Here is a 25,561-nt window from a genome sequence, read left to right on the forward strand (position 1 = left end):
TTCCTGTTTGGCCTCTTAGATATGGTAACATTCAGTAAACTGCTTGCTTAAATTCACTTCTGCCTAGTTTCTAAAATGCCACATGGTTTTCAAGTCACAAAATAACCCTGTTTAAGTATAAAATCATGCCTCTATTACCACATTTATATCCCAGAATACCATAGTTTTAAATTCCTACAATGGTTAAAATAAACTCAAACTTATTGTATATTAATATAAACAGAGTCAAAGTATAGGTATATAAAATATTATGGGCATAGCAGAAAATGAAAATCAGGTCTGACAAAGTATATCTGCTCAGACATAGTGCTATAAAAACATAAATCAGAAACATGTTTCCACAGAGACAGAAAACACACTAAACTTACTAAATAGACAGATGGCTCTACTACTTATTTTTTCCCACTTGATAATTTCCAAATAATTTAGCAGCAGCTTATATCCAACATATTTAATCTACTCTAGCTAGAACATCTAAGTATCTAGTTTTCACAGTTCCCATTCTAAAATTTCATACATTTTTATTATAATTTTATCTCTCAGCTAGAATAATGCTGTTCCAGAAAATTATTTTATGCCTCACAGAGGCAGAAAGGCCTACTGTGGTCGCCATCACTCACGGAGGGGTCAAGCTGGTGACTCTGCAGCAATCTGTCAGCACCCTGTTGTGTAGCCACCTGCAGGGAAAGCAGCTAGGGGAACCCCCAAAGCCTGAATCACTGTCTACCAAGATCAGATTTTCTTTCACAAACTACTCCTGATGCAAGCAAAATACATTCAAAGCAGAAGAGAACAAACAAATGTACCATTCTCTCTGTAGCACTAGAGAGAAAGCAGTCAAATACGTATTCTAAGCGGGAGGATCTCCTTGGAGAGAAGGTTGGAACAGACACATGGATGAAGCTGGAAACCATCATTCTCAGCAAACTAACACAGGAACATAAAACCAAACACTGCATGTTCTCACTCATAAGTGGGAGATTAACAACGAGCACACGTGGACACAGGGAGGGGAACATCACACACCGGGGCCTGTTGGGGGGTGGGGGGCTAGGGGTGGAATAGCATTAGGAGAAACACCTAATGTAGATGATGGGTTGATGGGTGCAGCAAACCACTATGGCATGTGTATACCTGTGTAACAAACCTGCACATTCTGCACACGTATCCCAGAACTTAAAAGTATAATATATATGTATTTTTAAATGTAGGATCTGAGCTGTATTTCCAGCTACCACAAAGACAAAGAATGATCTGGGGCTGGCGAGGAGAGAGGGCTAGACCCACCAGGAAAGATGAATAAAATAAGGCAAACTGAGATTATCTTCCCTCTTCCTGGCTGAGATGAGGCTTGTGTCTAGATTCCTTGGCCCTGAAGCACAACCAGCCCCACTCCCAGAGCAAATGCCTTTTTTGACAGCAGTGTCTCAGAGGATTTTTCTCCTCTTTTCCCTTGTAACTTCCAGAAATTCTTACACCTCTTTCAAAGCCTTGGGAAAAACTACCGACAGGGTGCTGGTTTTAAAACTCCCTGTGAAATACTAAGAAAAGGGGTTTGGAGTAAAAAGACTTTCTATTTAGAAATAAAATTGTTAATAACCTTCTCAAAAATAACAAACAGTTTGACACTGGATGTGTAGTCCTCGATTGGGTCTAATGTGATACTCAGGTTTTCTAACTTCAAAAGCCTGTGAGTTGCACTGTGATAAAATTACTGGGCGCCATCCTCCCTGCTTCCCAGTATTTTCCCTGCACAAAGGGAGTATTTATTAATTCAACAAGTATTTATTGAGTATCTACTCTGTGTCAAGCCAAGCACTGTGTACTATGACAAACCAGTGAAAATAAGTTCCCTGCCCTTACTGAGCTTACATTCTATTATGGTATAATAAGCATGTTATAAAAACTTAAACTATACAGAAATTAACAATGCAGAAAGTAAATGTCTCTGACAGCCAACTACAATTGATCATCTGCTATACATGTCAAGTAATTTTCTGTGCACATGAGAAATATATCTACCCATATTTTTTTTTCTTTCTCTCTTTTTTTTTTGACAGCGTCTCGCTCTGTCACCCAGGCTGGAGTGCAGTGGCACGATCTCTGCTCACTGCAATCTCTGTCTCTCAGGTTCAAGTGATTCGCGTGCCTCAGCCTCTTGAGAAGCTGGGATTACATGAGCCCGCCACTGCACTCAGCTGATTTTTGTATTTTTAGTAGAGACAGAGTTTTGCCATGTTGGCCAGGCTGGTCTCGAACTCTGGCCTTATGTGATCCACCTGCTTTGACCTCCCAAAGTGCTGGAATTATAGGTGTAAGCCACTGCACCCGGCCCTACCCGTATGTATTTTTTGGTTTTTTTTAAAGACAGGTTCTCACTCGGTGGCCCAGGCTGGAGTGCAGAGGTGTGACCTTGGCTCACTGCAACCTCGGCTCACTGCAACCTCTGACTCCTGGGTTCAAGCAATTCTCATGCTTCAGTCTCCTGAGTAGCTGGGATTACAGGTACATGCCACCACGCCCAGCTAATTTTTGTATTTTTAGTAGAGACAGGGTTTCGCCATGTTGGCCAGGCTGGTCTCGAACTCCTGACCTCGAATGATCCACCTGCCTCAGCCTCCCAAAGTGTGGACTTACAGGTGTGAGCCACCGCGCCTGGCCCCTACCCATATTTTTCAATGGAGTCATACTATGCAATCTGTTTTGCTACCTGCCCCCTCCCCAGCCCACTTTAGCAAACAATCTTGGGTTCCTTTAATTACCTTAGGATGGGCTTGCACCTTTCAAGAGAATTGTTTGTTATCTTTCCCGGTTCCCCACTAAGGACTTGTCAGGGTCTTGGAGGAAGGATGGAATCGTCCATGAGAGGCCACCTGCCCCTGGGTTACCAGTCCAGGAATGCTCACAGGCTCTGTCTGCTGAACTGACTGCTCTGTCTTGCTTCAACCCCATGGTCAGGTCCTAGCTTTGGATTCTATTCTTGCTTCATGCCTATAACAACCTTGGGCTATATGCTCTGAATCTTCTTCTCCACCTTCTGTTGCAACTTGGACCAGCACCTTTCTCTCTTGCCCTGGAGGTGGGAGCCAGCCTTATCCACTCCTAACCCTGACCCAGGCCAGTTTCCTGTAAGAGATAAAGAATGATAGAAAGATAGATAGTAAATAGTATTGGCCCCCAAATTTACTAGTGGCTTTGAAATGCTTCTCTAAGATCATAAAATAGGGACACTCTCTCTTTACTTTGCTCTGTTTTATAGTTATTCATACCAAATCATATCGAATCCACTGATTATGAAAAATCAGTATATAAAAATATAGTCCTTTCTATTCAACTAATGTATAATTTTAAATTGGGCGTAGACATCTCATAATGTGGAGAAACAAAAAATAAGTACTATAAAATGTCTCCTGTAGTTTTTTCCTAAACTGCAAGACCAAATACACCAAGGAGTCTTATAAAAGTCAGAGGTTGGCCGGGCATGGTGGCTCACACCTATAATCCCAGCACTTTGGGAAGCTGAGGCGGGTGAATCACAAAGTCAGGAGTTCGAGACCAGCCTGGTCAATATGGCGAAACCCCCCTCTCTACAAAAATTAGCTGGGCATGGTGGCAAGCGCCTGCAGTGCTAGTTACTCAGGAGACTGAGGCAGGAGAATCACTTGAACCCAGAGGACAGAGGTTGCAGTGAGCCAAGATTGGACCACTGCACTACAGCCTGGGCAACAGAGTGGGACTCTGTCTCAAAAAAAAAAAAAAAAAAAAAAAAAAAAGGTTACACAGCAGTATTAAATGCTGGTAGCTGGAAGACAAGGTTAAATTCAGAAGTATGAAAGTCTGTGAATTGCTAGTCAAGCCACATTTGAGCAATGTGTGCCATCAGGAAAGTCTAGTCACAGAAGAAAGCTGATTGTTTTTAACATTTGCTATCTTCATTGTTTCCTTTTAAGGAAAAAAGGGCAGATTTATGTTTTAAAATCATAAAACATAAATAGAAGGTTTAAGTGGGCTAGAAAGTACAACGAAGGGCAATGACACTTTGCTCACTCACCAACTTAAACTAGAAAGGAATGAGTCACAAAAACTCGTACCACAGACAACTAAACACAACACTAATCAACATACTCACTGATGACTAGAACATTATACAGCTTATTTATAGATTATGTTGCTATCAATATATGAGCTCTAAAAATATTTCTCTAGACTCAGATTTGTTAATTTAAATTAGTACTTGCATATGAGTGTAAGTTAAACACTTCTCAGCTTGGCGTGGTGGCTGACGCCTGTAATCCCAACACTTTGGGAGCCCAAGGCAGGCAGATCACCTGAGGTCAGGAGCTCAAGACCAGCCTGGACAACATGGTGAAACCCTGTCTCTACTAAAAAAATTAAAAAATTAGCCAGGTGTCGTGGCACCGCCTGTAATCCCAGTTACCTGGGAGGCTGAGGCAGGAGAATTACTTGAACCTGGGAGGTGAAGGTTCCGAGATTGCGCCACTGCACTTCAGCCTAGGCGACACAGTGAGACTCTGTCTCCAAAAACAAAACAAAACAAAACAAAACAAAACAAAAACACTTCTCAGTGTAAACAAATGAGTTAAAAATCTCTCAAAGTGCTTTTCTATGCCTCCCTCTTCTCTGAGGCAGGTCTACCAGTTGCTTCGGAGATTCCTGCAAAAATCCTGAGCAATGATTTCCCCCATTTCCTTTTAGGCTCTCAAGTCTCTAAATAAACAGAACTAATTGTGGGAGCAAACCAAGTTATAAGTAATATCATTTTGATGTGCCTAAAATAACCAAATGAATTTGGAGCAGAATAAAAGAGCGAGTATTCAATATATTACACTTTACCCAGATTTCCATATTCTCCTTAAGAAAAGGCACTTTCCTCTTCCATGGCTTCAAAATTTCTAGGAACTCACACCACCATGGCAATGTGCACACCCCAGGACTCCAGGCCGTCCAAGCAGAATGAGGAACAAGGTTAATGGTGGCCTCTTTGCAGGGTAAGTTGATGGTTGCATCCCTGGTTTCAAGTCTTCTAGTTCAGGGCTTTTATATCTGCTGCTGCCAAGCTAAGCCTACTCCAGATATAAAGAATGATTCCCATGCTGTGGGGCTCTAGGCTGTCTGGACCAGACCAATTCCCAAGTTAGCCCTAATCAGAGTTGAAGTCTCAGAGATCCTGTAAGCTTTCAAGGATACAAGCAGCTGGCCCCCTTCTATTTAGAGATAAGTAAGTACACTCATGTGTCTTTGGCAAGAGCAAGAAGTTTTAACACACAACAGCACCTCTCTTAGCAGAAAAAAAAATTCCGAAATTCTAACCATTTTTTCCACAGATTTTAGCCATGAGATCCTAGAATCTCACTCTAGTGCCAATCCTTGGGCCAATGTTAGTTGTATTTGCATTCAAAACAAAAACTCAAAAAAATATAAAGCAGAACAAGAAAGCAAGCTGATAAAAATTTTTAAAGTACTATGGTATAACAGAAAGGGTTCCAGAAGTCAAGAAACTTCAGTTCTGGTCCTGGCACCGTCACCCTAGCTTGGTCACCCACAGCAGCCATGTAATCTTCTAAGGTTCATTTACTACACTGATAAAAATGAAAAACAACAGAGTTCAAGGAAGCTGATCTAGATAGCTCTTAGATCTCTTCTAGTTGCAAAAAAAAAAAATCATTCTAAATTCTACTCAGTTTTACTAAGTGGTACTTTACCAAGCAAACTCTGGATACATTTCCTTTCTGACTCTTCATACCAGACACAATTCAACTACTTTAAAGGGTTGATAATATATTAAACACTATAATACAAAAGATCAATCTATCTTAACAAAAAAGGCAGTGGAATGGAAATAAACAGAGAAGAGACGTTTGCTTCAACATTTCCACAGATTATAGATCACTTAGTATTTTGTTACCTCAAAGAGTTAAATTCTCTCCCTTAACAAGGAAACTGAAAGACATAACAATTGTCCACAAGAAACCACTTGGTCTTGGGCTGTTTTGAGAGGGAACCTTGTGGCAAGTACAAACAAAATTGTTGACTCCTCTGTTTGCAGGCCTTGAAACTTCAGGACAGCAGTTCAGGTGCTGCACCCTGCTCTGCCTGATCTTAGAGAGTGATTTCTTTCTTTCTTTTTTTTTTTTTCAGAGTCTCACTCTGTTGCCCAGGCTGGAGTGCTGTGGTGCGATCTTGGCTCACTGCAACCTCTGCCACTCAGGTTCAAGCGATTCTCCAGCCTCAGCTTCCCAAGTAGCTGGGGTTACAGGTGTGCGCCACCATGCCCAGCTAATTTTGTATTTTTAGTAGAGACGAGGTTTTACCATGTTGGTCAGGCTAGTCTTGAACTCCTGACCTCAAATGATCCACCTGCCTTGGCCTCCCAAAGTGCTAGGATTGAGCCACTGCGCCTGGCTGAGCATGGTTTCTAAATGATCGCACAGGCCTACCATGAAATATTCCACCCTATGTAAAAACGAGCGTTAGACTAAGTTGAGAAAATGATTTTTATATAATTTAAGTGAAAAAAGCAGGACACAAAAACTACACAAACAACTATAAAGGCATGATCTATGAAAGAAAAAATTGATAAGCTAGACCTCATTAAAATAAAAATTTCTGCTCTATAAGACACTGTCAAGAGAATAAAAAGCCTCAGACTGAGAGAAAGTATAACATTTGTAAAAGGCATCTGATAAAGGACTATTATCAAAAATATAGGAAGAACTCTTAGAACTCAACAATAAGAAAACAAACACACTGATTTTAAAATGGGCTGAACTGGCCGGGCGCAGTGGGTCACGCCTGTAATCCCAGCACTTTGGGAGGCTGAGGCAGGCAAATCACCTGAGGTTGGGAGTTTGAGACCAGCCTGACCAACATGGAGAAACTCCGTCTCTACTAAAAGCACAAAATTATCCAGGCATGGTGGCGCATGTCTGTAATCCCAGCTACTCGAGAGGCTGAGGCACGAGAATTGCTTGAACCCAGGAAGTGGAGGTTGTGGTGAGCCAAGATGGCACCATTGCACTCTAGCCTGGGCAACAAGAGTGAAACTCCATCTCAAAAATAAATAAATAAATAAAATGGGCCGAACTAATATCAAAAAGACAAAAAATAACAGATGTTGGCAAGGATGTGGAGAGAAGGAAACCCTTAAACACTGCTGGTGAGAATGTAAATTAATACAACTTCTATGGCAAACAGTATGGAGATTTCTCCAAGAACTACAAGTAAAACTGCCATTCGATCCAGCAATCCCACTACCGGTTAGCTACCCAAAGAAAAAGAAATCAATATATCAAAAATATACCTGCACTTGTATGTTTACTACCACACTAGTCACAACAGCAAAGATACGGAATCATCCTAAGTGTCCATCAATGAAAACGTGGTATACATTTCATTGGACAAAGAAAATGTGGTATACATACACAACGGAATATTGTTCAGTCATAAAAAGAATGAAATTACATCTTTCGCATCAACATGGGTACAAATGGAGGTCATTATATTAAGTGAAACAAGCCAGACGTGAAAAGCCTGATATTACATGTTCGTACTCATAAGTGGGTGCTAAAAAATGTGTACACATGGACACAGAGAGTTGAATGATAGACAATGGAGACTCGGAAAGGTGAGGGGATAGAAGGAGGGTCAATGATGAGAAGTTGGTTAGCAGATAAAATGTATATTATTTGGGTGAAAGTCCTGACTTGACCAATACACAATCCATGCATGTAACAAAATTGTACTTGTACCCCATGAATTTATACAAATTTTAAAAGTGGGCTAAGACTTTAACAGACACCTCACCAAAAAAAGATGCACGGATGGTAAACAAGCATATAAAAAGATGTAACATCATATCATATGTCACCAGGGAAATGCCAATTAAAACAACGAGATACCGGCCAGGCACAGTGGCTCAAGCCTGTAATCTCAGCACTTTGGGAGGCCGAGACAGGCGGATCACGAGGTCAGGAGATCGAGACCGTCCTGGCTAACATGGTGAAACCCCGTCTCTACTAAAAAATACAAAAACTAGCCGGGTGAGGTGGCGGGTGCCTGTAGTCCCAGCTACTCGGGAGGCTGAGGCAGGAGAATGGCGTGAACCCGGGAGGCGGAGCTTGCAGTGAGCTGAGATCCGGCCACTGCACTCCAGCCTGGGCGACAGAGCGAGACTCTATCTCAAAAAAAAAACAAAAAACAAAAAACAACGAGATACCATTATCCACCTATGAGGGTGGCCAAAATCCAGAACACTGACAATATCAAGTGCTGGTCAGGATTTACAGGAACTCCCATTCATTGCTGGTGGGAATGCAAAATGGTATGGCCACTGTCAAAGACATTGTGGCAGTTTCTTACAACTAAATATACTCTATGATCCAGCAACTGTGCCTCTTGGAATTTATTCAAAGAAGTTGAAAACTTATGTCCACCCCAAAACCGGCACATAGATGTTTACAGCTTTATTTATCATTGCCAAAACTTGGAAAAAACCAAGATGTCCTTCAGCAGGTGAATGGACAAACTTGTGGTATATCCAGACAATAGAATATTATTCAGCACTAAAAAGAAATGAGCTACTAGGCCAGGAAAAGACACAGAGCGGGTTGGGCATGATGGCTCATACCTGTAATCCCAGAACTTTGGGAGGCCGGGGCAAGTGGATCACTTGAGCACAGGAGTTCGAGACCAGCCTGGGCAACATAGTGAGTTCCTGTCTCTATATTTAAATTAAAAAAAAAAAAAAAAATTGCCCAGGCACAGTGCCTCATACCTGTAATTCCAGCACTTTGGGAGGCTGAGGTGGCTGGATTACCTGAGGTCAGGAGTTCAAGACCAGCCTGGTTAACATGGCAAAACCCTATCTCTACTAAAAAACCGTCTCTACTAAAAATACAAAAAATTAGCCAGGCACGGGGGCAGGTGCCTGTAATCCAAGCTACTCTGGAGGCTGAGCCAGGAGAATCACTTGAACCTGGGAGGTGAAGGTTGCAGTGAACTGAGATCACGCCTTGCACTCCAGCCTGGGCGACAAGCAGCAAGATTCTATTTCGGTGGGGGGACAGAAATTATAGGCGGGTGTGGCGGCTCACACCTGTAATCCCAGAACTTTGGGAGGCCTAGGCAGGCGGATCACCTGAGGTCAGGAGTTTGAGACCAGCCTGGCCAACATCGCAAAACCCCATCTGTATGAAAAATACAAAAATTAGCGGGTGTGGCGGTGGCCGCCTATAATCCCAACCATTCAGGAGGCTGAGGCAGGAGAATTGCTTGAACCTGGGAGGCAGAGGTTGCAGTGAGCCGAGATCACGTCATTGCACTCTAGCCTGGGCAACAGAGTAAGACTCCATCTCAAAAAAAAAAAAGAAAAAGATGGCCGGGCGCGGTGGCTCAAGCCTGTAATCCCAGCACTTTGGGAGGCCGAGACGGGCGGATCACAAGGTCAGGAGATCGAGACCATCCTGGCTGACACGGTGAAACCCCATCTCTACTAAAAAATACAAAAAACTAGCTGGGCGAGGTGGCGGGCGCCTGTAATCCCAGCTACTCGGGAGGCTGAGGCAGGAGAATGGCGTGAACCCGGGAGGCAGAGCTTGCAGTGAGCTGAGATCCGGCCACTGCACTCCAGCCTGGGTGACAGAGCCAGACTCCGTCTCAAAAAAAAAAAAAAAAAAAGAAAAAGAAAAAGAAAAAGAAATTATAGGAGACATGGAGGAATCTTAAATGCATATTACTAAGCAAAAGAAGTCAACCTGAAAAGGCTATGCAATATGATTCCAACTATACAACATTCTGGAAAAGGCAAAACTAAAGAGACAGTGAAAAAGATCAGCACTTCCCAGGGGTCAGGGGAGGGGAAGAGGGATGGACAGATGGAGCACAGAGGATTTCTAGGGCAGTAAAACTACTGTGTATACTATAATGGTAGATACATGCCATTATAAATTTATTAAAACCTGTAAGACTGTTTAACACTAAGAACGAATCCTAAAGTAAACTATGGACTAGGTGATAATGATGTGTCAATGGAGGTTCATCTGTGTAACAAATGCACCACTCTGGTGGGGGATGCTGACAATGGGAAGGCTAGGCATGCGTGGGGACAGCAGGCATATGAGAAATCTCTGTATCTTCCACTCAATTTTCCTGTGAACCTAAAACTGTTCTAAACATTAAGATCTATTTTAAAAAACACTATAAAATGCTATGATGACAATTATATATAATTAGCCTATGAGAAGACAACAAAATTTTAACAGTGATTTGTGTCATGATTGTGGGACTATTTTCTCTTTTTCTTTTATCTAAAATTGTAAAGACTTTTTTCACACTTAAAATATTTTTAATTGACCACTGAGGAAAAATTTTAAACCAACCTTATTCTAATTTATATTATTCCTTTCCAACTCAGTACTTAGTTAAAACAATGGATCTTCCTCATTGATTTTTCTGTTTTTGACTAGAATTTTTCTCACGTTGGAATCAAAACCATTTTTGGCTTCCAACATTAAGTCTGTTATTTATTTATTTATTTTTTTTTTTTTGAGACGGAGTCTTGCTCTGTCACCCAGGCTGGAGTGCAGTGGCCGGATCTCAGCTCACTGCAAGCTCCGCCTCCCGGGTTTACGCCATTCTCCTGCCTCAGCCTCCCGAGTAGCTGGGACTACAGGCGCCCGCCACCTCGCCCGGCTATTTTTTTGTATTTTTTAGTAGAGACGGGGTTTCACCGTGTTAGCCGGGATCGTCTCTCGATCTCCTGACCTCGTGATCCGCCCATCTCGGCCTCCCAAAGTGCTGGGATTACAGGCTTGAGCCACCGCGCCCGGCCCATTAAGTCTGTTTTTAAATATCTTAGGTAAATAATTCAGAAATCAAGCTGGCAGAACACAGGGTCATTTTGTAAGGTATACATTTCTAAAACCAACAGAGTACTCCGGACTGGCTTTGGCAAGTTCCCAAACTTTCTAAGAAAGGACCCTATAGGTAACACCTATTTATTCCCAGGTTCCTCACCTTCCTCCACATTTCTTTACCTTAGCAATCCACCCAGCACCTTCTGCTCCACATTCTCCTGTATTTCCTCATAAAGCAGCGCTTCTTCCATTCAACCAGTTCCTTGTCCCCATATATCATTCATTGATTCAACATTCACTAAGCACTCTATTTTTATAGAGAGATATTAAAAATGAAGAGAAGCAGCTTCCGCTCCCTGGAGCTCACAATCTAGTAAGGGGGAAAGATCTTCAAAACAAGTGACTGCTATACAATGGACATCAGCACACTTTTTCTGTAAAGGGCCAGACAGTATATACTTTCAGCTTTGCAGGCCATAGTCTCTGTGGCAGCTATTCAGCCCTGCCACTGTAGCACGAAAGTGGCCATTGATATAATGTAAATGAATGAGAGTGGCTGTGTTCCAGTAAAATTTATTTTTACAAAAACAGGCAGTGGGCCAGATTTGGCCTGTGTGCTATTGTAACCCGTGGTATATAGCATACTAAATAACATCCCTAGAGCTGAGAGAGCTTGAGAAAGACCTGCCAGACTGCCTGCCCTTTTACAAGGAATAGCCATCAAACCTTAACTGGACAGCCAAACCAAGCTATAAGAATTCTCCTTGAAACTGGTGGAGCAGTAATGAATTTTCCCCCTAAAAGTCACTGAATTGGTTGCTCAAAAATACCAGTTCTCACCCACAGTTTTCAGACAGACATAGCTGCAGAATGTGTTGCAATTAATCTATTATTACAGTAGAGTTACTGGTTGGTTAATACAGTACTGGTTTTCAAATTTTGTCTTCAACACTTAGAAAAGGGTAGATCAACTTGGGGACACATGGACAGAAAGACTGGAACAACAGACACTAGGGACTTGAAAAGGAGGAAGGGAGGGAGGCAGTCAAGGGCTGAAAAACCTTCCTATTGGGTACTATGTTCACTGTCTAGGTAATGGGATCAATAGAAGCCCAAAGCTCAGCATCATGCAATATGCCCTTGCAACAAACCTGCATATGAACACGTGTGTACCTCCTAAATCTAAAATTAAAAAAAAAAAAAGGAAGAAGAGATCAATTTTATCGCTAAAGCATCCCCGTGGAAGTCTGTCAGCCTGAAACTGTGCACCACCCCAAGTGTGCCTGCAGAAGCAAACAGTCCATGTACATACTGTCAGCACTGTATGTTTGCATCAGAAGGGATCTTAGAGACCACTGAGTCCAGCCTTCTTCATCTGGATAACAAACTCACTCTTTAGCTAACAACTCAAACATGTCAGGTGTGAATCAGTCACAGTCTCACTGATATGGATCAAAACATACATGAAGTCAAACAAGAGGAAACAGAGGAGACAGTTAAGGAAGGGCAGAAGGAAGTAAGATAAGACCTCCTCCAACCAAGCTGGATAATCTGCTCAGATAGATGCCTTTCCTTTTAAATTCTTCACTGTTGTTCATCATAGAAAAACGTGAAAATGTATAAAAATAAAAAGAAAAAATAAACGCCCAATATTATCAAGGGGTAACAACTATTGTTAACAATTTGGTTCTTTTCCCTTTAAATCATTTTTCTACATATATTAGAAAAAATTGTTTTTCATTAAATTGCTTTCTCCTTTATTCATGAAATGCTTTGACATACTTCCCCATATTCTTTAATATGGCTCAAAAGTATGATTTTATAATATCTATATTAAAAGTTTACCAAATGGATGGACCATAATTTATTTTAAATTTCTCCCATTATCAGATATTTAGATCATCTCCTTATTTTTTATAACATTAAAAGTTGAAAATAATACTGTGGGAGCTTATAAACCTACTTAAATACAATGTTGTCTATTAGTCACTTGAAAGCAAATAGTTCTCCAAAACAGAGTAATACCTGGGGCACTGTAGGTCAAGGCAGAGTACGCATTAGTGACCACAGGAAGAAGCATACTCCTTAGGTGTAGGCATGGGGGTACTGGACCCATGTCATCATCCCCAGCTTACTGGACAATTAGCCATCTGAGTCCTTGAACTTCTCTACTAAAAACAGATCAGATAGTAGAGTCAATCAATATCACAACCGGGACCCAAGGGCAATGGTAGCACAAGACCGAGCTCTGACTGCTTTCTCTGCAACAACCAGCAAAGAAAAAGTATTGTGGCTTGACTGCTATTACTAAACTTGGGTCAGCCTGGGCAACATGGTGAGATCTCCTTTCTACAAAAAATTTTAAAAATTAGCCAGACATAGTGGCATGCGCCTGTAGTCCTGGCTACACAGGAGGGTGAAGTGGGAGGAAAACCTGAGCCCGGGGAAGTGGAGTCTATAGTTAGGTGTGATCACGCCACTACACTCCCGCCTGGCCAACACAGTGAGATCCTATCTCAAAAAAAAATTGTGTAGGAAAAAGGATGGTAAATAGCTGTGACAGATGTTTCATGTATAGCATTTACTGAATTTGTGGGATATTCCTTCTGAAATAGAAGGTCAACTAATTGGTCTTTCTCCCATGGGCATCTGGAGGAGGAGGGTTCTTTTCCACGTATTTTTTTCTGCTGGGCACAATGGCCAGAATGTCATAACAAATGGATATGGATGCCAGCCAGGCAACAGCAATAGTATGCTTCCCAAAGTAGCCTGGGGGCTGTGAAACCTCAAGAGTTTCTATTAGTAGAACCCAGATATACCTCGCTTAGTTTAACTGCCAATCAGAAAATTAAAACAAATTAATAATCTAGTTCATACCATTTATAATGCTGGAAAGCCTCCTTCCTAGAATAAATGGATTGCCTAAAGGACTGCCTAAAGCAAGCCAGAGGAAGAGGAATATAACTTACTAGAAGGGGAGAGTTTCAATTGCCCTCTTGAGTTACATACACACAGAAAAGCTCCAGTTTAGATCTCAGTTTCCAAATTAAAGATCTGAGGTGAAAGGAACATATTTGTGTTTGCCTAACATAAACCACATAAAATCCAGTAAAATTAAGTCTGAGCCAGTCAACATAATAAAACAATGTTATTCTTTTATGGCCGGGCGCAGTGGCTCACATCTGTAATCCCAGCACTTTGGGAGGCCGAAGTGGGTGGATCACCTGAGGTCAGGAGTTTGAGACCAGCCTGGCCAACATGGTGAAATCCTGTCTCTATTAAAAATACAAAACAATTAGCTGGGTGTGGTGGCAAGCACCTGTAATCCCAGTTAGTCGGGAGGTTGAGGCAGGAGAATCACTTGGAGCCAGGAGGCGGAGGTTGCAGTGAGCCGAGATCGTGCCAGCCTGGGCGACAGAGCAAGACTTCATCTCAAAAAAAAAAAAAAAAAATTCATTTAATTAAAATGAGAAAAGGAACATTCCTAATTAAACTCCGTGACTAACACTGTGTTTGTCCATAGATATTTGTGAAAGAAATTGCTTTTCAAACCTAACTTTCCCAGAGTTATCTAGGATAATTCATATTTTAAAAACAAACAGAAAAACAAAACAAGCACAAAGTAATAAGGACAACTTTCTCACCCCTCTCCTGCAATGTGTATCTGTTTGACAGAGATTTGCATGAACAAGCACAAACTCTTCTTTTTGTGTTTTTGCCAAAAGAACTTTGGACATGCAAAGAGAAAAGGACAAGGACCAAAGAAGTGCCTTTCAACACTACTAGAAGAATCAAGTTACAGGTCAATTTGTCACATGTGGGAAGTAATCACTGTCACTCCTTATTCAGAACACTGGAAGTAGCTGAAGTCAATGCTTCAACACAATAACACAAGGTGGCCAACAAACTCATGTAAAACACCACATGTCACTAGTCACAGTATCTGATTACAAACAATCCCTACAGGCCCATATGGGAGTATGTCGAGAGTACATCAAGTTTACTGGAAAGTGTTAGGACACAGCATGCGCACTTACCTTACCAGTGCGTCTGGTTTGCTTAGCTGGTTATTAGGAATACAGTTTTCCATTAAGTCCTTGTGTGTACTTGGGCTCTTGCTAGTGCATTTCTGCTTCTTCTCATTTTTACTAGATGAGGAAGGAATGCTCCCATTTGTGGCGCTATGACTTCGAGGTGAGGAGTTCACAACTCCACTGGCATTTTTGTAATTTTTTGAGGAAGCAGTGCATGAGTCCTCTTTCAAGAGATTTTCTGTACTTCCCACAAGATCATTATTTAATCTTTTACTATTGATATGGTTTTCCATATACTCAATCTCTTGTATTTTAGAGTCTACAGGTTGTAGAATATTGTTGTTATTTATTCCAAGGTTGTGTTTTTTGGCATCCTTGTCCTTTTCTTTTCCTTTTTCTCGGTATTCTATCTCTGGCAAAGTTGTGGAGAGTTTTTTGTTGGCTGGGATACCTCCGTTGTGGTGTATAAGGATCGAAGAATCCATATCAGGTAATCCTTTGGCTGCTACAATACCAAAAACAAACCAACAAACAAAAAGCCCACACCGGAGTATTTAGTTTTTTAACAACACAGATTAATTCAACAAACTATTATCTACACTTAAGAAATTCACATTAGTTTGCACACTCATTTAGAAGTAATAACCACAGTACATTACGCTAATCAAGAAGCAAATCCTCATAATTTACTAGAAGATGTAGGAAGAAAAACAGAAGAAAATCCAAATACCTTTAAGAAACTCCACATTTAGAAAATCGCCATCATTTATGAAAATGATGGCCAGTAAAGATCTAGTCTTGAAAACAAGATCAGGGTTTTATAATTAGGGCACACTTTGTGTATTAGTCAAATCAAACTCGCCTATCATTGAGGTGAGAGGACAAAGGCAGATCCTAAGAAGTCATATTTTTTAAGTACCTGGAGTAAATGAACTGCTAATAACTTTACTGAAAAGAAAGAGGTTAAATGAAACAAAAGAAGAGGAATAATTTTAGGATACAGGACATCTATCCTTTTTCTGGACTCTAGTGTTGAGGTAATAAGGAAGTCTTCTGTATCCTTCACCAGACCACTCAGAAAGAATTTTGTGTTTCGGGTCTACACATTCCAATTTATTAAAATCTACTTGAAGAGATATTTTTGTACCACATCAGACAAAAAGATAATTTTGAAATATATAAAAACACGACCTCAAACTTTCAACTCTCAAACCAATGGAAACCAGTTACTGCCAATTATCTATTTCTATTGGTCAAATGCCCATGAGAGAGATTCCATCAGAAATGGTTCAATTTAAAATCTGCATTACATTATACGAAGCATTTAGAATACGACCTATCCATCTTGGCTCTATTCAGAAGACATCTGGCTTCTAAAAGTTCAATTCTACATGTCTACATCTCCATTGTGCTTATACTTTGGTTCTTGACTTGCTTCAATTACCAATTCACATAGTTCCATACTATTTTGTTGCTAAGAATATATATTTTAAAATACGTAAAACAGGCTGGGCAAAATGGCTCATGCCTGTAATCCCTGTACTTTAGGAGGTGGAGGTGGGAAGATTGCTTGAGATCAGGAGTTCGAGACCAGCCTGAACAACACAATGAGACCTCATCTCTACAAAAAAATAATTTTAAAAAATTAGCCAGGCATAGTGGCATGTGCTTATGGTAGCAGCTGTTCAGGAGGCTGAGGAGGGAGCATTACTTTGCTCCCAGGAGTTTGAGGCTGCAGTGTGCCATAACTGTTACCACTGCACTCCGGCTTAGGCAACAGAGTGAGACCCTCCCTGTCTCAAAAAACTAAATTTAAAAAAAAAAATCAGAATTAAAATATAAAAAAGATATAAATATATTTTAAAATAATAAAATAAACATATTTAAACACAGTCTTCAGACAGTATGTAAAAAACTTCATTCACAATCTGTATTTCATTGACCAAACAAAACAATGACCCTGAGGAGAAACACCATTAGACAGAAAAAATGAAATCCTCACTACTTTTCCAGAAAAGAAAATTCTACCAAGAGACAAAATAATGACTAGCCTATTGAGCCAACAGCTTTAGGGTAAAGACCTACCTTCCTCGGCCTCTTTTTCTTGCTTTTGTAGCATCTGTTGCTCTGGAGGGAGAGCTTGTTGAAGAAGTTGCATGTAAAACTCATTCTCTTTTTGTACTTCTTTTTGCTTCCTTAACCGCATTTTGTAGCTTACGTAACTTTTGAAGCCAAAGCCCAAAGTTACCACAGGGTACCCAATACTAGAAAGAAGACAATCCAGCCAGTAATTGCAGGTTTAAAATGAACCATGTGTGTCTCAAGCACATGATAATACCTATGGCTTAAAATTTAAAGATAAATTCTAATTGATGATGGTAGTTGAGAATAGCATTCACTAGACACACAAATAAATGTAATGTCCACTGTGGAAATCAGAAGCAACTGGCACACAGAACAAAACCCCCAGGAACAACAGGACTGCTAGACCGTAAGAGGACACTTCCCATTAGACTTTGGCATTCTTCAAATTAATTCAAGGAGTCACCACAGTTGACTGTCAGATACAGTGGCTAATCCCTTGAAGAAATACTGAAGAACTACCTTATGCATTAGAACTTAGGCATCTATTTGTACCCTTTTTTTTTTTTTTGAAACGGAGTCTCGCTCTGTTGCCCAGGCTGGAGTGCAGTGGCGCGATCTCGGCTCACTGCAACCTCCTCCTTCCAGGTTCAAGTGAGTCTCCTGCCTCTGCCTCCCGAGTAGCTGGGACTACAGGCCAGCGCCACCATGCCCAGCTAATTTTGTATTTTTAGTAGACAGGGTTTCACCATGTTGGCCAGGATGGTCTCGATCTCTCCACCTGGTGATCCATCCACCTCGGCCTCCCAAAGTGCTGGGATTACAGGTGTGAGCCACCACGCCTGGCCTGTATGCTTTTGAAAACTAAAAGGGTAGAGACTTTATGCATAGCCAAAAGTAAACGTGTTAAAAAAAAAAAATCACAAGAACATCATTTGATTTTTAATACTAGAAGGCAGGGTCAAATTCAGGTGACTACTTTAACTTAATCTTCTTGCTGCCTGACGGGTACTGCCACCAGCTATTCCTTGAAGATTGGTTCATAAACACTCTGTCATATATAAATTCTGTCATACATAAATTCAAGAATCATTTAAATAAGTATCTGATATGATCAGTGCCAACATTTGGTTTGTATCACCAAATTAAACCAGCTGTACTTAGAACTCTAATCTCTGGGATAGAAAGTTAAATATTTTCATTGAACTTATCAGCCTGCCTAACAACATTTCAAAGCCTCTGCAAACACTGTCAAGCCCATATAGGTTTCACTAACATGAAAATGTATCAATTTATAATTAGTCTAAATGTGGTCTCACTACAAACTTATGGTGACATGTTTTTCGACCAAGTTCATTTAATTTGTTTGTAAAAAGACTAAAAATACTGGAAACAGTATTTTTTTTTTAGTTGATTGCTGTTTATTTTGGTTTCTGCCATAAATATTAGTAAAAATTGGTGTGTTTAGGAGAAACATACATTAGGTGGTAAGTTCCACAATAGATATAAATAACAATCAAGCTCATTTTTCAAAAATGTTTCATGGTTAAGATGAATAATTAATTAATAATATCTTAATATTCATTAGCATGTTATAAAGAGAAATAATATTCATTCAAAAATTATTAATAATATTATCTTACTTTTATAAATAGGCTAAGGAAATTCTGAATTATTTTAAGTTTCATGAAATAGCCATATATTTCATCAAGACCTTCTGGAATCTTTACCTGATTATAATGAACATAGCTAACATTCATCAGACACCTATGTGCTTGGCATTAAGTTGAATACTTTAGATGTATCACTTCAGTTCCTTTTTCCCATGACCCAGAGAGGCAGGTAAGAAAACCATGGCTTAGGGCCGGGCGCGGTGGCTCAAGCCTGTAATCCCAGCACTTTGGGAGGCCGAGACGGGTGGATCACAAGGTCAGGAGATCGAGACCATCCTGGCTAACACGGCGAAACCCCGTCTCTACTAAAAACACAAAAAATTAGCCGGGCGAGGTGGCGGCACCTGTGGTCCCAGCTACTCAGGAGGCTGAGGCAGGAGAATGGCGTAAACCCGGGAGGCGGAGCTTGCAGTGAGCTGAGATCCGGCCACTGCACTCCAGCCTGGGCGACAGAGCGAGACTCCGTCTCAAAAAAAAAAAAAAAAAAAAAAAAAAGAAAACCATGGCTTAGAGGCAATGACACACACAAGGCAACACAGCTGTCAGGGGACAGAGCTGGGATTCACCCATCTGCCTGAAAAGGGGGCTCATGCTCTTTCCAACCATGCTGTACTGCTTTCTGGGTCCATGTAAACTTTCTAAGAATAAATTTACAGTTGAACTTAACATTCTACAGTGAAATGAATTATAGATAAAGAATATAATACTGGCTGGGTGCGGTGGCTCACACCTATAATCCCAGCACTTTGGGAGGCCAAGGCAGGTGGATTACTTGAGGTCAGGAGTTCGAGACCAGCCTGGCTAATATGACGAAACCCTGTCTCTACTAAAAATACAAAAATTAGCCAGGCATGGTAGCATGCGCCTGTAATCCCAGCTACTTGGGAGACTGAGGCATGAAAATCGCTTGAAGCCGGGAGGCAGAGGTTGCATAACCAAGATCATGCCACTGTATTCCAGCCAGGGTGACAGAGCAGGACTCCGTCTAAAAAAAATATATATATATATATATACACACACACACACACACACACATATATATATACACACACACACACACATCACACAATTTATGTAATACTTACCAGTGAGCAGCAAATGGACGACAAAGGTCTACATGAAAGTTTTTGAGATCTTTAAATCTAATGGCTGCTTCAATATAAACAAAGAGGATCCAGAGAGACACTGTAGGCAAACACACTCCCCTTTCTGTGGGAAAGCAGCAGAGAGGCAAGCATGAATGAATGATACAGTAACTAACAGATGGATTGTTTGGGAGACTAATTCAACGACAGTAACTTTCATTAAGATCTTCACCTAAACTAAATTAAAAGGCAAACTGATCCAAACGGAAAGCTTTTATATGACAAATGATTCCACAGAATCACTGACAAAAATAAAAGACAAACATCCTGGCAAAAAATATTTACAATGTATGTAAAACAAAGGATTCATAGCCCTGACATACAAAGAGCTCCCACAAATCAATAAAAGGTAACTGAAGAAAATAATTTACAAGTCGCAAAATAAGAACTATAGATGGCTAAAAAACATACAAAAAGATGTTAACTATTGATTAGAGAAATACAAATTAAAACAATCAGATTCCATTTTCTTAACTATTAGATAAAATTTTTAAAGACAGATAATAGCATAGGGAGGGTATGGGGAAAGGTTCATTTTCATACTTGGCAATAATATAAATTGAGGCAACTATTTTAGATGGCAATTTGGCATTTAAATGTAAATACTTGTAGCTTTCCTTTACCCAGAAATTCCACTTCGTTTTTTTTTTTTTTTTTTTTTTGAGACTGAGTCTCGCTCTGTTGCCCAGGCTGGAGTGCAGTGGCGCGATCTCGGCTCACTGTAAGCTCTGCCTCTCGGGTTCAAGCAATTCTCCTGCCTCAACCTCACGAATAGCTGGGACTACAGGCGACTGCCACCGCGACCCACTAATTTTTTGTATTTTTAGTAGAGAGGGGGTTTCACCGTGTTAGCCAGGATGGTCTTGATCTGCTGACCTCGTGATCCGCCCGCCTCGGCCTCCCAAAGTGCTGGGATTACAGGTGTGAGCCACCACACCCAGCCCAGAAATTCCACTTCTAAGAATCTACCCTATAGAAACATAAAAGAGCCTTAAGATAAATACATAAAAAATATTCACTGGGCTGGGTGTGGTGGTTCACGCCTTTAATCCCAGCACTCTGGGAGGCCTAGGAGGGCGATCTCCTGAGGTTGGGAGTTGAAGACCAGCCTGGCCAACATGGCAAAACCCCGTTTCTACTAAAAATACAAAAATTAGCTGGGCATGGTGGCAGGTGCCAGTAATCCCAGCCACTTGGGAGGCTAAGGCAGGAGAATCGCTTGAACCTGGGAGGCAGAGGTTACAGTGAGCTGAGATGGCACCACTGTACTCCAGCCTAGTCAACAAGAACGAAACTCCATCTCAAATAAATAAATAAATAAATAAATAAATAAATAAATAAATTCACTGTAGGGCCAGGCATGGTGGCTCATGCTTGTAATCCCAGCACTTTGGGAGGCCGAGGTGGGCAGATCACGAGGTCAGGAGTTCAAGACCAGCCTAACATGGTGAAATCCTATCTCTACTAAAATACAAAAATTAGCTGGGCATGGTGGCACACACTTATAATTCCAGTTACTCAGGAGGCAGAGGCAGAGGATTTGCTTGAACCCAGGAGGTGGAGGTTGCAGTGAGCCGAGACTGCGCCACTGGACTCCAGCCTGGGTATCAGAGCGAGACTTTGCCTCAAAAAAAAAAAAAAAAAAAAAAAAAATTCAACATAATATTATTTGCAAAAGCAAAAATTTATAATTTAAATGTTCATCAACAGGAAACTTTATGATAAATCTATATAATGAAATATGTTGAAGGTTTCCTAAAGAATGAGGAAGATCTGCACTGTCATGGAATGACATAAAAAAAATAAAATCCTGCCGGGCTTGGTGGCTCAAGCCTGTAATCCCAGCACTTTGGGAGGCCAAGACGGGCGGATCACGAGGTCAGGAGATCGAGACCATCCTGGCTAACATGGTGAAACCCCATCTCTACTAAAAAATACAAAAAACTAGCCGGGCAAGGTGGCGGGCGCCTGTAGTCCCAGCTACTCGGGAGGCTGAGGCAGGAGAATGGCGTGAACTCAGGAGGCGGAGCTTGCAGTGAGCTGAGATCCGGCCATTGTACTCCAGCCTGGGTGACAGAGCAAGACTCCGTCTCAAAAAAAATAAAATAAAATAAAATCCATAAGTAAGAACAAGTTGTAGGACAAAGAAATGTTTCTGGCACTTAAGTACTGTTCAAAAAATTTTTATCTTTTTTTTTTTTTTTTTTGAGACGGAGCCTCGCTCTGTCACCCGGGCTGGAGTGCAGTGGCCAGATCTCAGCTCACTGCAAGCTCCGCCTCCCGGGTTCACGCCATTCTCCTGCCTCAGCCTCCTGAGTAGCTAGGACTACAGGTGCCCGCCACCTCGCCCGGCTAGCTTTTTGTATTTTTTAGTAGAGACGGGGTTTCACCGTGTTAGCCAGGATGGTCTCGATCTCCTGACCTTGTGATCCGCCCGTCTCAGCCTCCCAAAGTGCTGGGATTACAGGCTTGAGCCACCGTGCCCGGCCTTCAAAAAATGTTTTTCTAAAGCACAAACTCATATTCCTTTTGTAATTAAAAACAATTTTCATGGGAGGAAAAAGCAACTTGCAACAAAATAAGATGCAAATAAAGGCAAATGTCCATTGGCTTTTGGAATCAAAATCTGCAGGCTAGGTCCATCTATATCAGGACATGACTAATGATGGGGTATTTATGAAAGTGGACTACATGGGCACGAGCGGGAAAAAATTAGTGACTTTTTGCTAAGGATCTTTGGGATGAAACTAAAGAAAAATCATAGTATCTTGAAACTAGGAAGATCATTTTGTCTAACCTCCTCATTTTGTTGAAGAGTAAACCCCAGAGTCTAAACAAACTGGGCCCAAGTTCAGAGACAGTATTAAATCTGCTTCTGAGGAGAACTTCCCTTAGTCCTAGTACCTGAGTGAAGTTGACACTGGATGCTCTGTGAAGCCAGCTAATGGTCTCAACCATTCTTAAGAATTTCACACAACAAAAACAGATATTTTCTTTTTTTCCTTTTCTTTCTTTCTTTTTTTTTTTTTGAGACAGAGTCTGGCTCTGTCGCCCAGGCTGGAGTGCAGTGGCACAATCTCACTTCACTGCAACCTCCGCCTCCCGGATTCAGGCGATTTTCCTGCCTCAGCCTCCTGAGCAGCTGGGATTACAGGCACATGCCAGCATGTCCGGCTAATTTTTGTATTTTTAGTAGAGAAGAGTTTCGCCATTTTGGCCAGGTTGGTTTTGAACTCCTGAACTCAAATGATCCATCCGCCTTGGCCTCCCAAAGTGCTGGGACTGCAGGTGTGAGTCACTGTGCCCAGCCCAAAAATAGGTATTTTCACAACGTAGGAGGAAAAACAGGAACACACAGGACAATGCATTTTCAAAATCATTTCAAAATGCATTTTCAAATATTTATCTGCCCTATTCTCTATATTGATTTACAAGGTTAAAAAAACACAATAAGCATATTACAGAAAAAATAGAAAAATTAGACAAAATACCTGTATTCTACATCTATGAAATAAACAAAATCACATTGAAAGTTTTTTGAGCAAGTATAATAATCATATTGTACATACAGTTTTATATCCTGTTTTTTTCCCCTCTTAACCACCAGGAAAAAAGCTTATGCTACAATATTATTCTTTGTAATCATATGTAATTTCATCAACCATTCCTAATATTGTCATCAAATAATTTTAAATTTTAACAACTGTAAGAAAAACTACCCCAAGTTATAGAAATTGCACTCATCTTTGTCAGCCCAATAAAAGCAGTTTTTTGTTTCATTTGTTTAAGCACTAGTCATCCCAAATTAAAACATATTTCATAACTTAGCTATTCCAATATTCATTTCTGAGCCGAGGGCTAAAGAGGGGCCAGTAGTATTTTATGACTTTAGCTACACTGCTGCCCTGTGGGTCACCCACTGAACCAGTTCCCAATAGGTTCTATTAATAGTTATATGGTTAGTTTCTTCTCCACTACTAAGATATTACTAAAGAAATTTAAGAAATCGCCACAGCTCCTCAGAGTCACAGAATATTTGAGGTGGAAGATTCTTCAGCCATTATTTAGATTACTCCACCTACATATAACAGAGAAGTTGAGACCTAGGGAGAGTGACAAGTATAAAAGGCAGCTCACTCGAAACTGAGGCCCAGGATAAGGAAACACAAATTAAAAACTGGTGGGAAGAAAAATCACTTTAATTAGAGGAAAGCAGACTGAAGAACCTTCATAGTAGCTTATAAATCAAGTCAGATATGAAAGAGTGTAAAACATGGAGAAAAGCATGCTCATTCATAGCAGATACTTTAAAAAACAGAGCTCAATTGTGTGTTTCTACATGGGCCAACATCATCATCTCAGCAGTTCTGAGAAGAGGATGAATGTTGGTCCAGACAGCTTTTATTATTTGGTGCTCCCTCTCTGGTCAAAATCCTGAAGGTTGTAGCTGGGCCCAAGAATCAAGTTTCACGCAGCTTTGCAAACAAGTTTGACTCTGAGAGCCAATCCTCAAATCCTAGTGCATACCAAACTCTGGCTTTCACAGTGGGCTGAGGCTGTCAAAGTATCTCATCTGATCTTAGTTTAAAGTAACAGAAGTATAGCTCTAAGAAGTAGGGAGATCTACTCTAGTCAGAACACACCTGCAACAGTGTAGAGAACCACTGAGGTAGGCAGACTAGGAGGGTAAAAGCTCTTAAAATAATAAGGAAAAGCTGATGAAACCAGAGATGTTCTTGCCTACAGAAAAGACTTAAGAGGTTATGACAGTGTCTTTAAATCTCTAAAGAAATGTTAACATGGGAGATCACATTCATTCAGTGTGGCTCTAATGCAGAGGTTCAATGTTTGAGATTGAGGGGATGGTCTGGTAGGTCCCTTAATATTTTTTGTTTTGTTTCTTTTGTGTTTTTTGAGATGGAGTCTCGCTCTGTCACCCAGGCTGGAGTGCAGTGGTGCCATCTTGGCTAACTGCCACCTCTGCCTCCCAGGTTCAAGCGATTCTCCTGCCTCAGCCTTCTGAGTAGCTGGGATTACAGGTATGCACCACCACACCCAGCTAATTTTTGTATTTTTAGTAGAGACAGGGTTTCACCATGTTGGCCACGTTGGTCTCAAACTCCTGACCTCAGGTGATCTGCCTGCCTCGGCCTCCCAAAGTGCTGGGATTACAGGCGTGAGCCACTGTGCCTGTCCCCCTTGACATTTTAAGGAAAAGTTTTACACATTCCCTTGTATTTTTCTGGGAAAACCTCTTTAGATCCTCTAAGAAATCAGCAAGCTGTGGCTTAGTCCTGATACTTAGGAGGCTGAGGTGGGAGGATCATTTGAGCCCAGGAGTTCAAGTCCAGCCTGGGCAACATAGTGAGACCCCATCCTAAAAAAAATAAATAAATAGAATCTTTTTAAAAGGAATCAACAAGCCCCAAAACAGTTAAGACATACTGGGTCAAAATGTAAGGAAGAAAATTCTGGCTAATATGAGGAAGAACTTTATTTTATACCTCCCAAAAACAGAGTAGGGTACCAGGAATGGTAGGTAAGTTCCTTGTTACTGTAGGTTTTCCATGACAGGTAAAACCACCATGTGCCAGGGATGCTGTGGGGATTCTTGTGCCAAATTAAGGATTCATCTAAATGACATTCCTTTCAATGATGAAACTCCATGAACATTTTTTTCTTTTTTGGCACATGGCTATCTTCAAGTATACCTAGATAGAAATCACTCCAACTATTTTTTTAAAAAAAGATAT

The 25,561-nt window shown here is 40.9% G+C and overlaps 1 protein-coding gene across 2 annotated transcripts in view; it reads right to left on the bottom strand.

Annotated features, from left to right (window-relative positions):
• MACO1 (macoilin 1) overlaps window positions 1-25,561 on the bottom strand; it is a 70,574-nt gene that overhangs the window by 25,826 nt on the left and 19,187 nt on the right. For both annotated transcript variants that reach the window (XM_011762899.3, XM_071098360.1), the window contains exons 4-6: window positions 19,749-19,872; window positions 16,994-17,172; window positions 14,912-15,413 (exon numbers count right to left, since the gene is read on the bottom strand). In XM_011762899.3, the coding sequence (XP_011761201.1) occupies window positions 14,912-15,413; window positions 16,994-17,172; window positions 19,749-19,872 (805 nt within the window). The remainder of the gene's footprint in view (window positions 1-14,911; window positions 15,414-16,993; window positions 17,173-19,748; window positions 19,873-25,561) is intronic.

The sequence above is a fragment of the Macaca nemestrina genome, chromosome 1, assembly GCF_043159975.1.
Source record: "Macaca nemestrina isolate mMacNem1 chromosome 1, mMacNem.hap1, whole genome shotgun sequence".
In the NCBI taxonomy this organism is placed as follows: domain Eukaryota; kingdom Metazoa; phylum Chordata; class Mammalia; order Primates; family Cercopithecidae; genus Macaca; species Macaca nemestrina.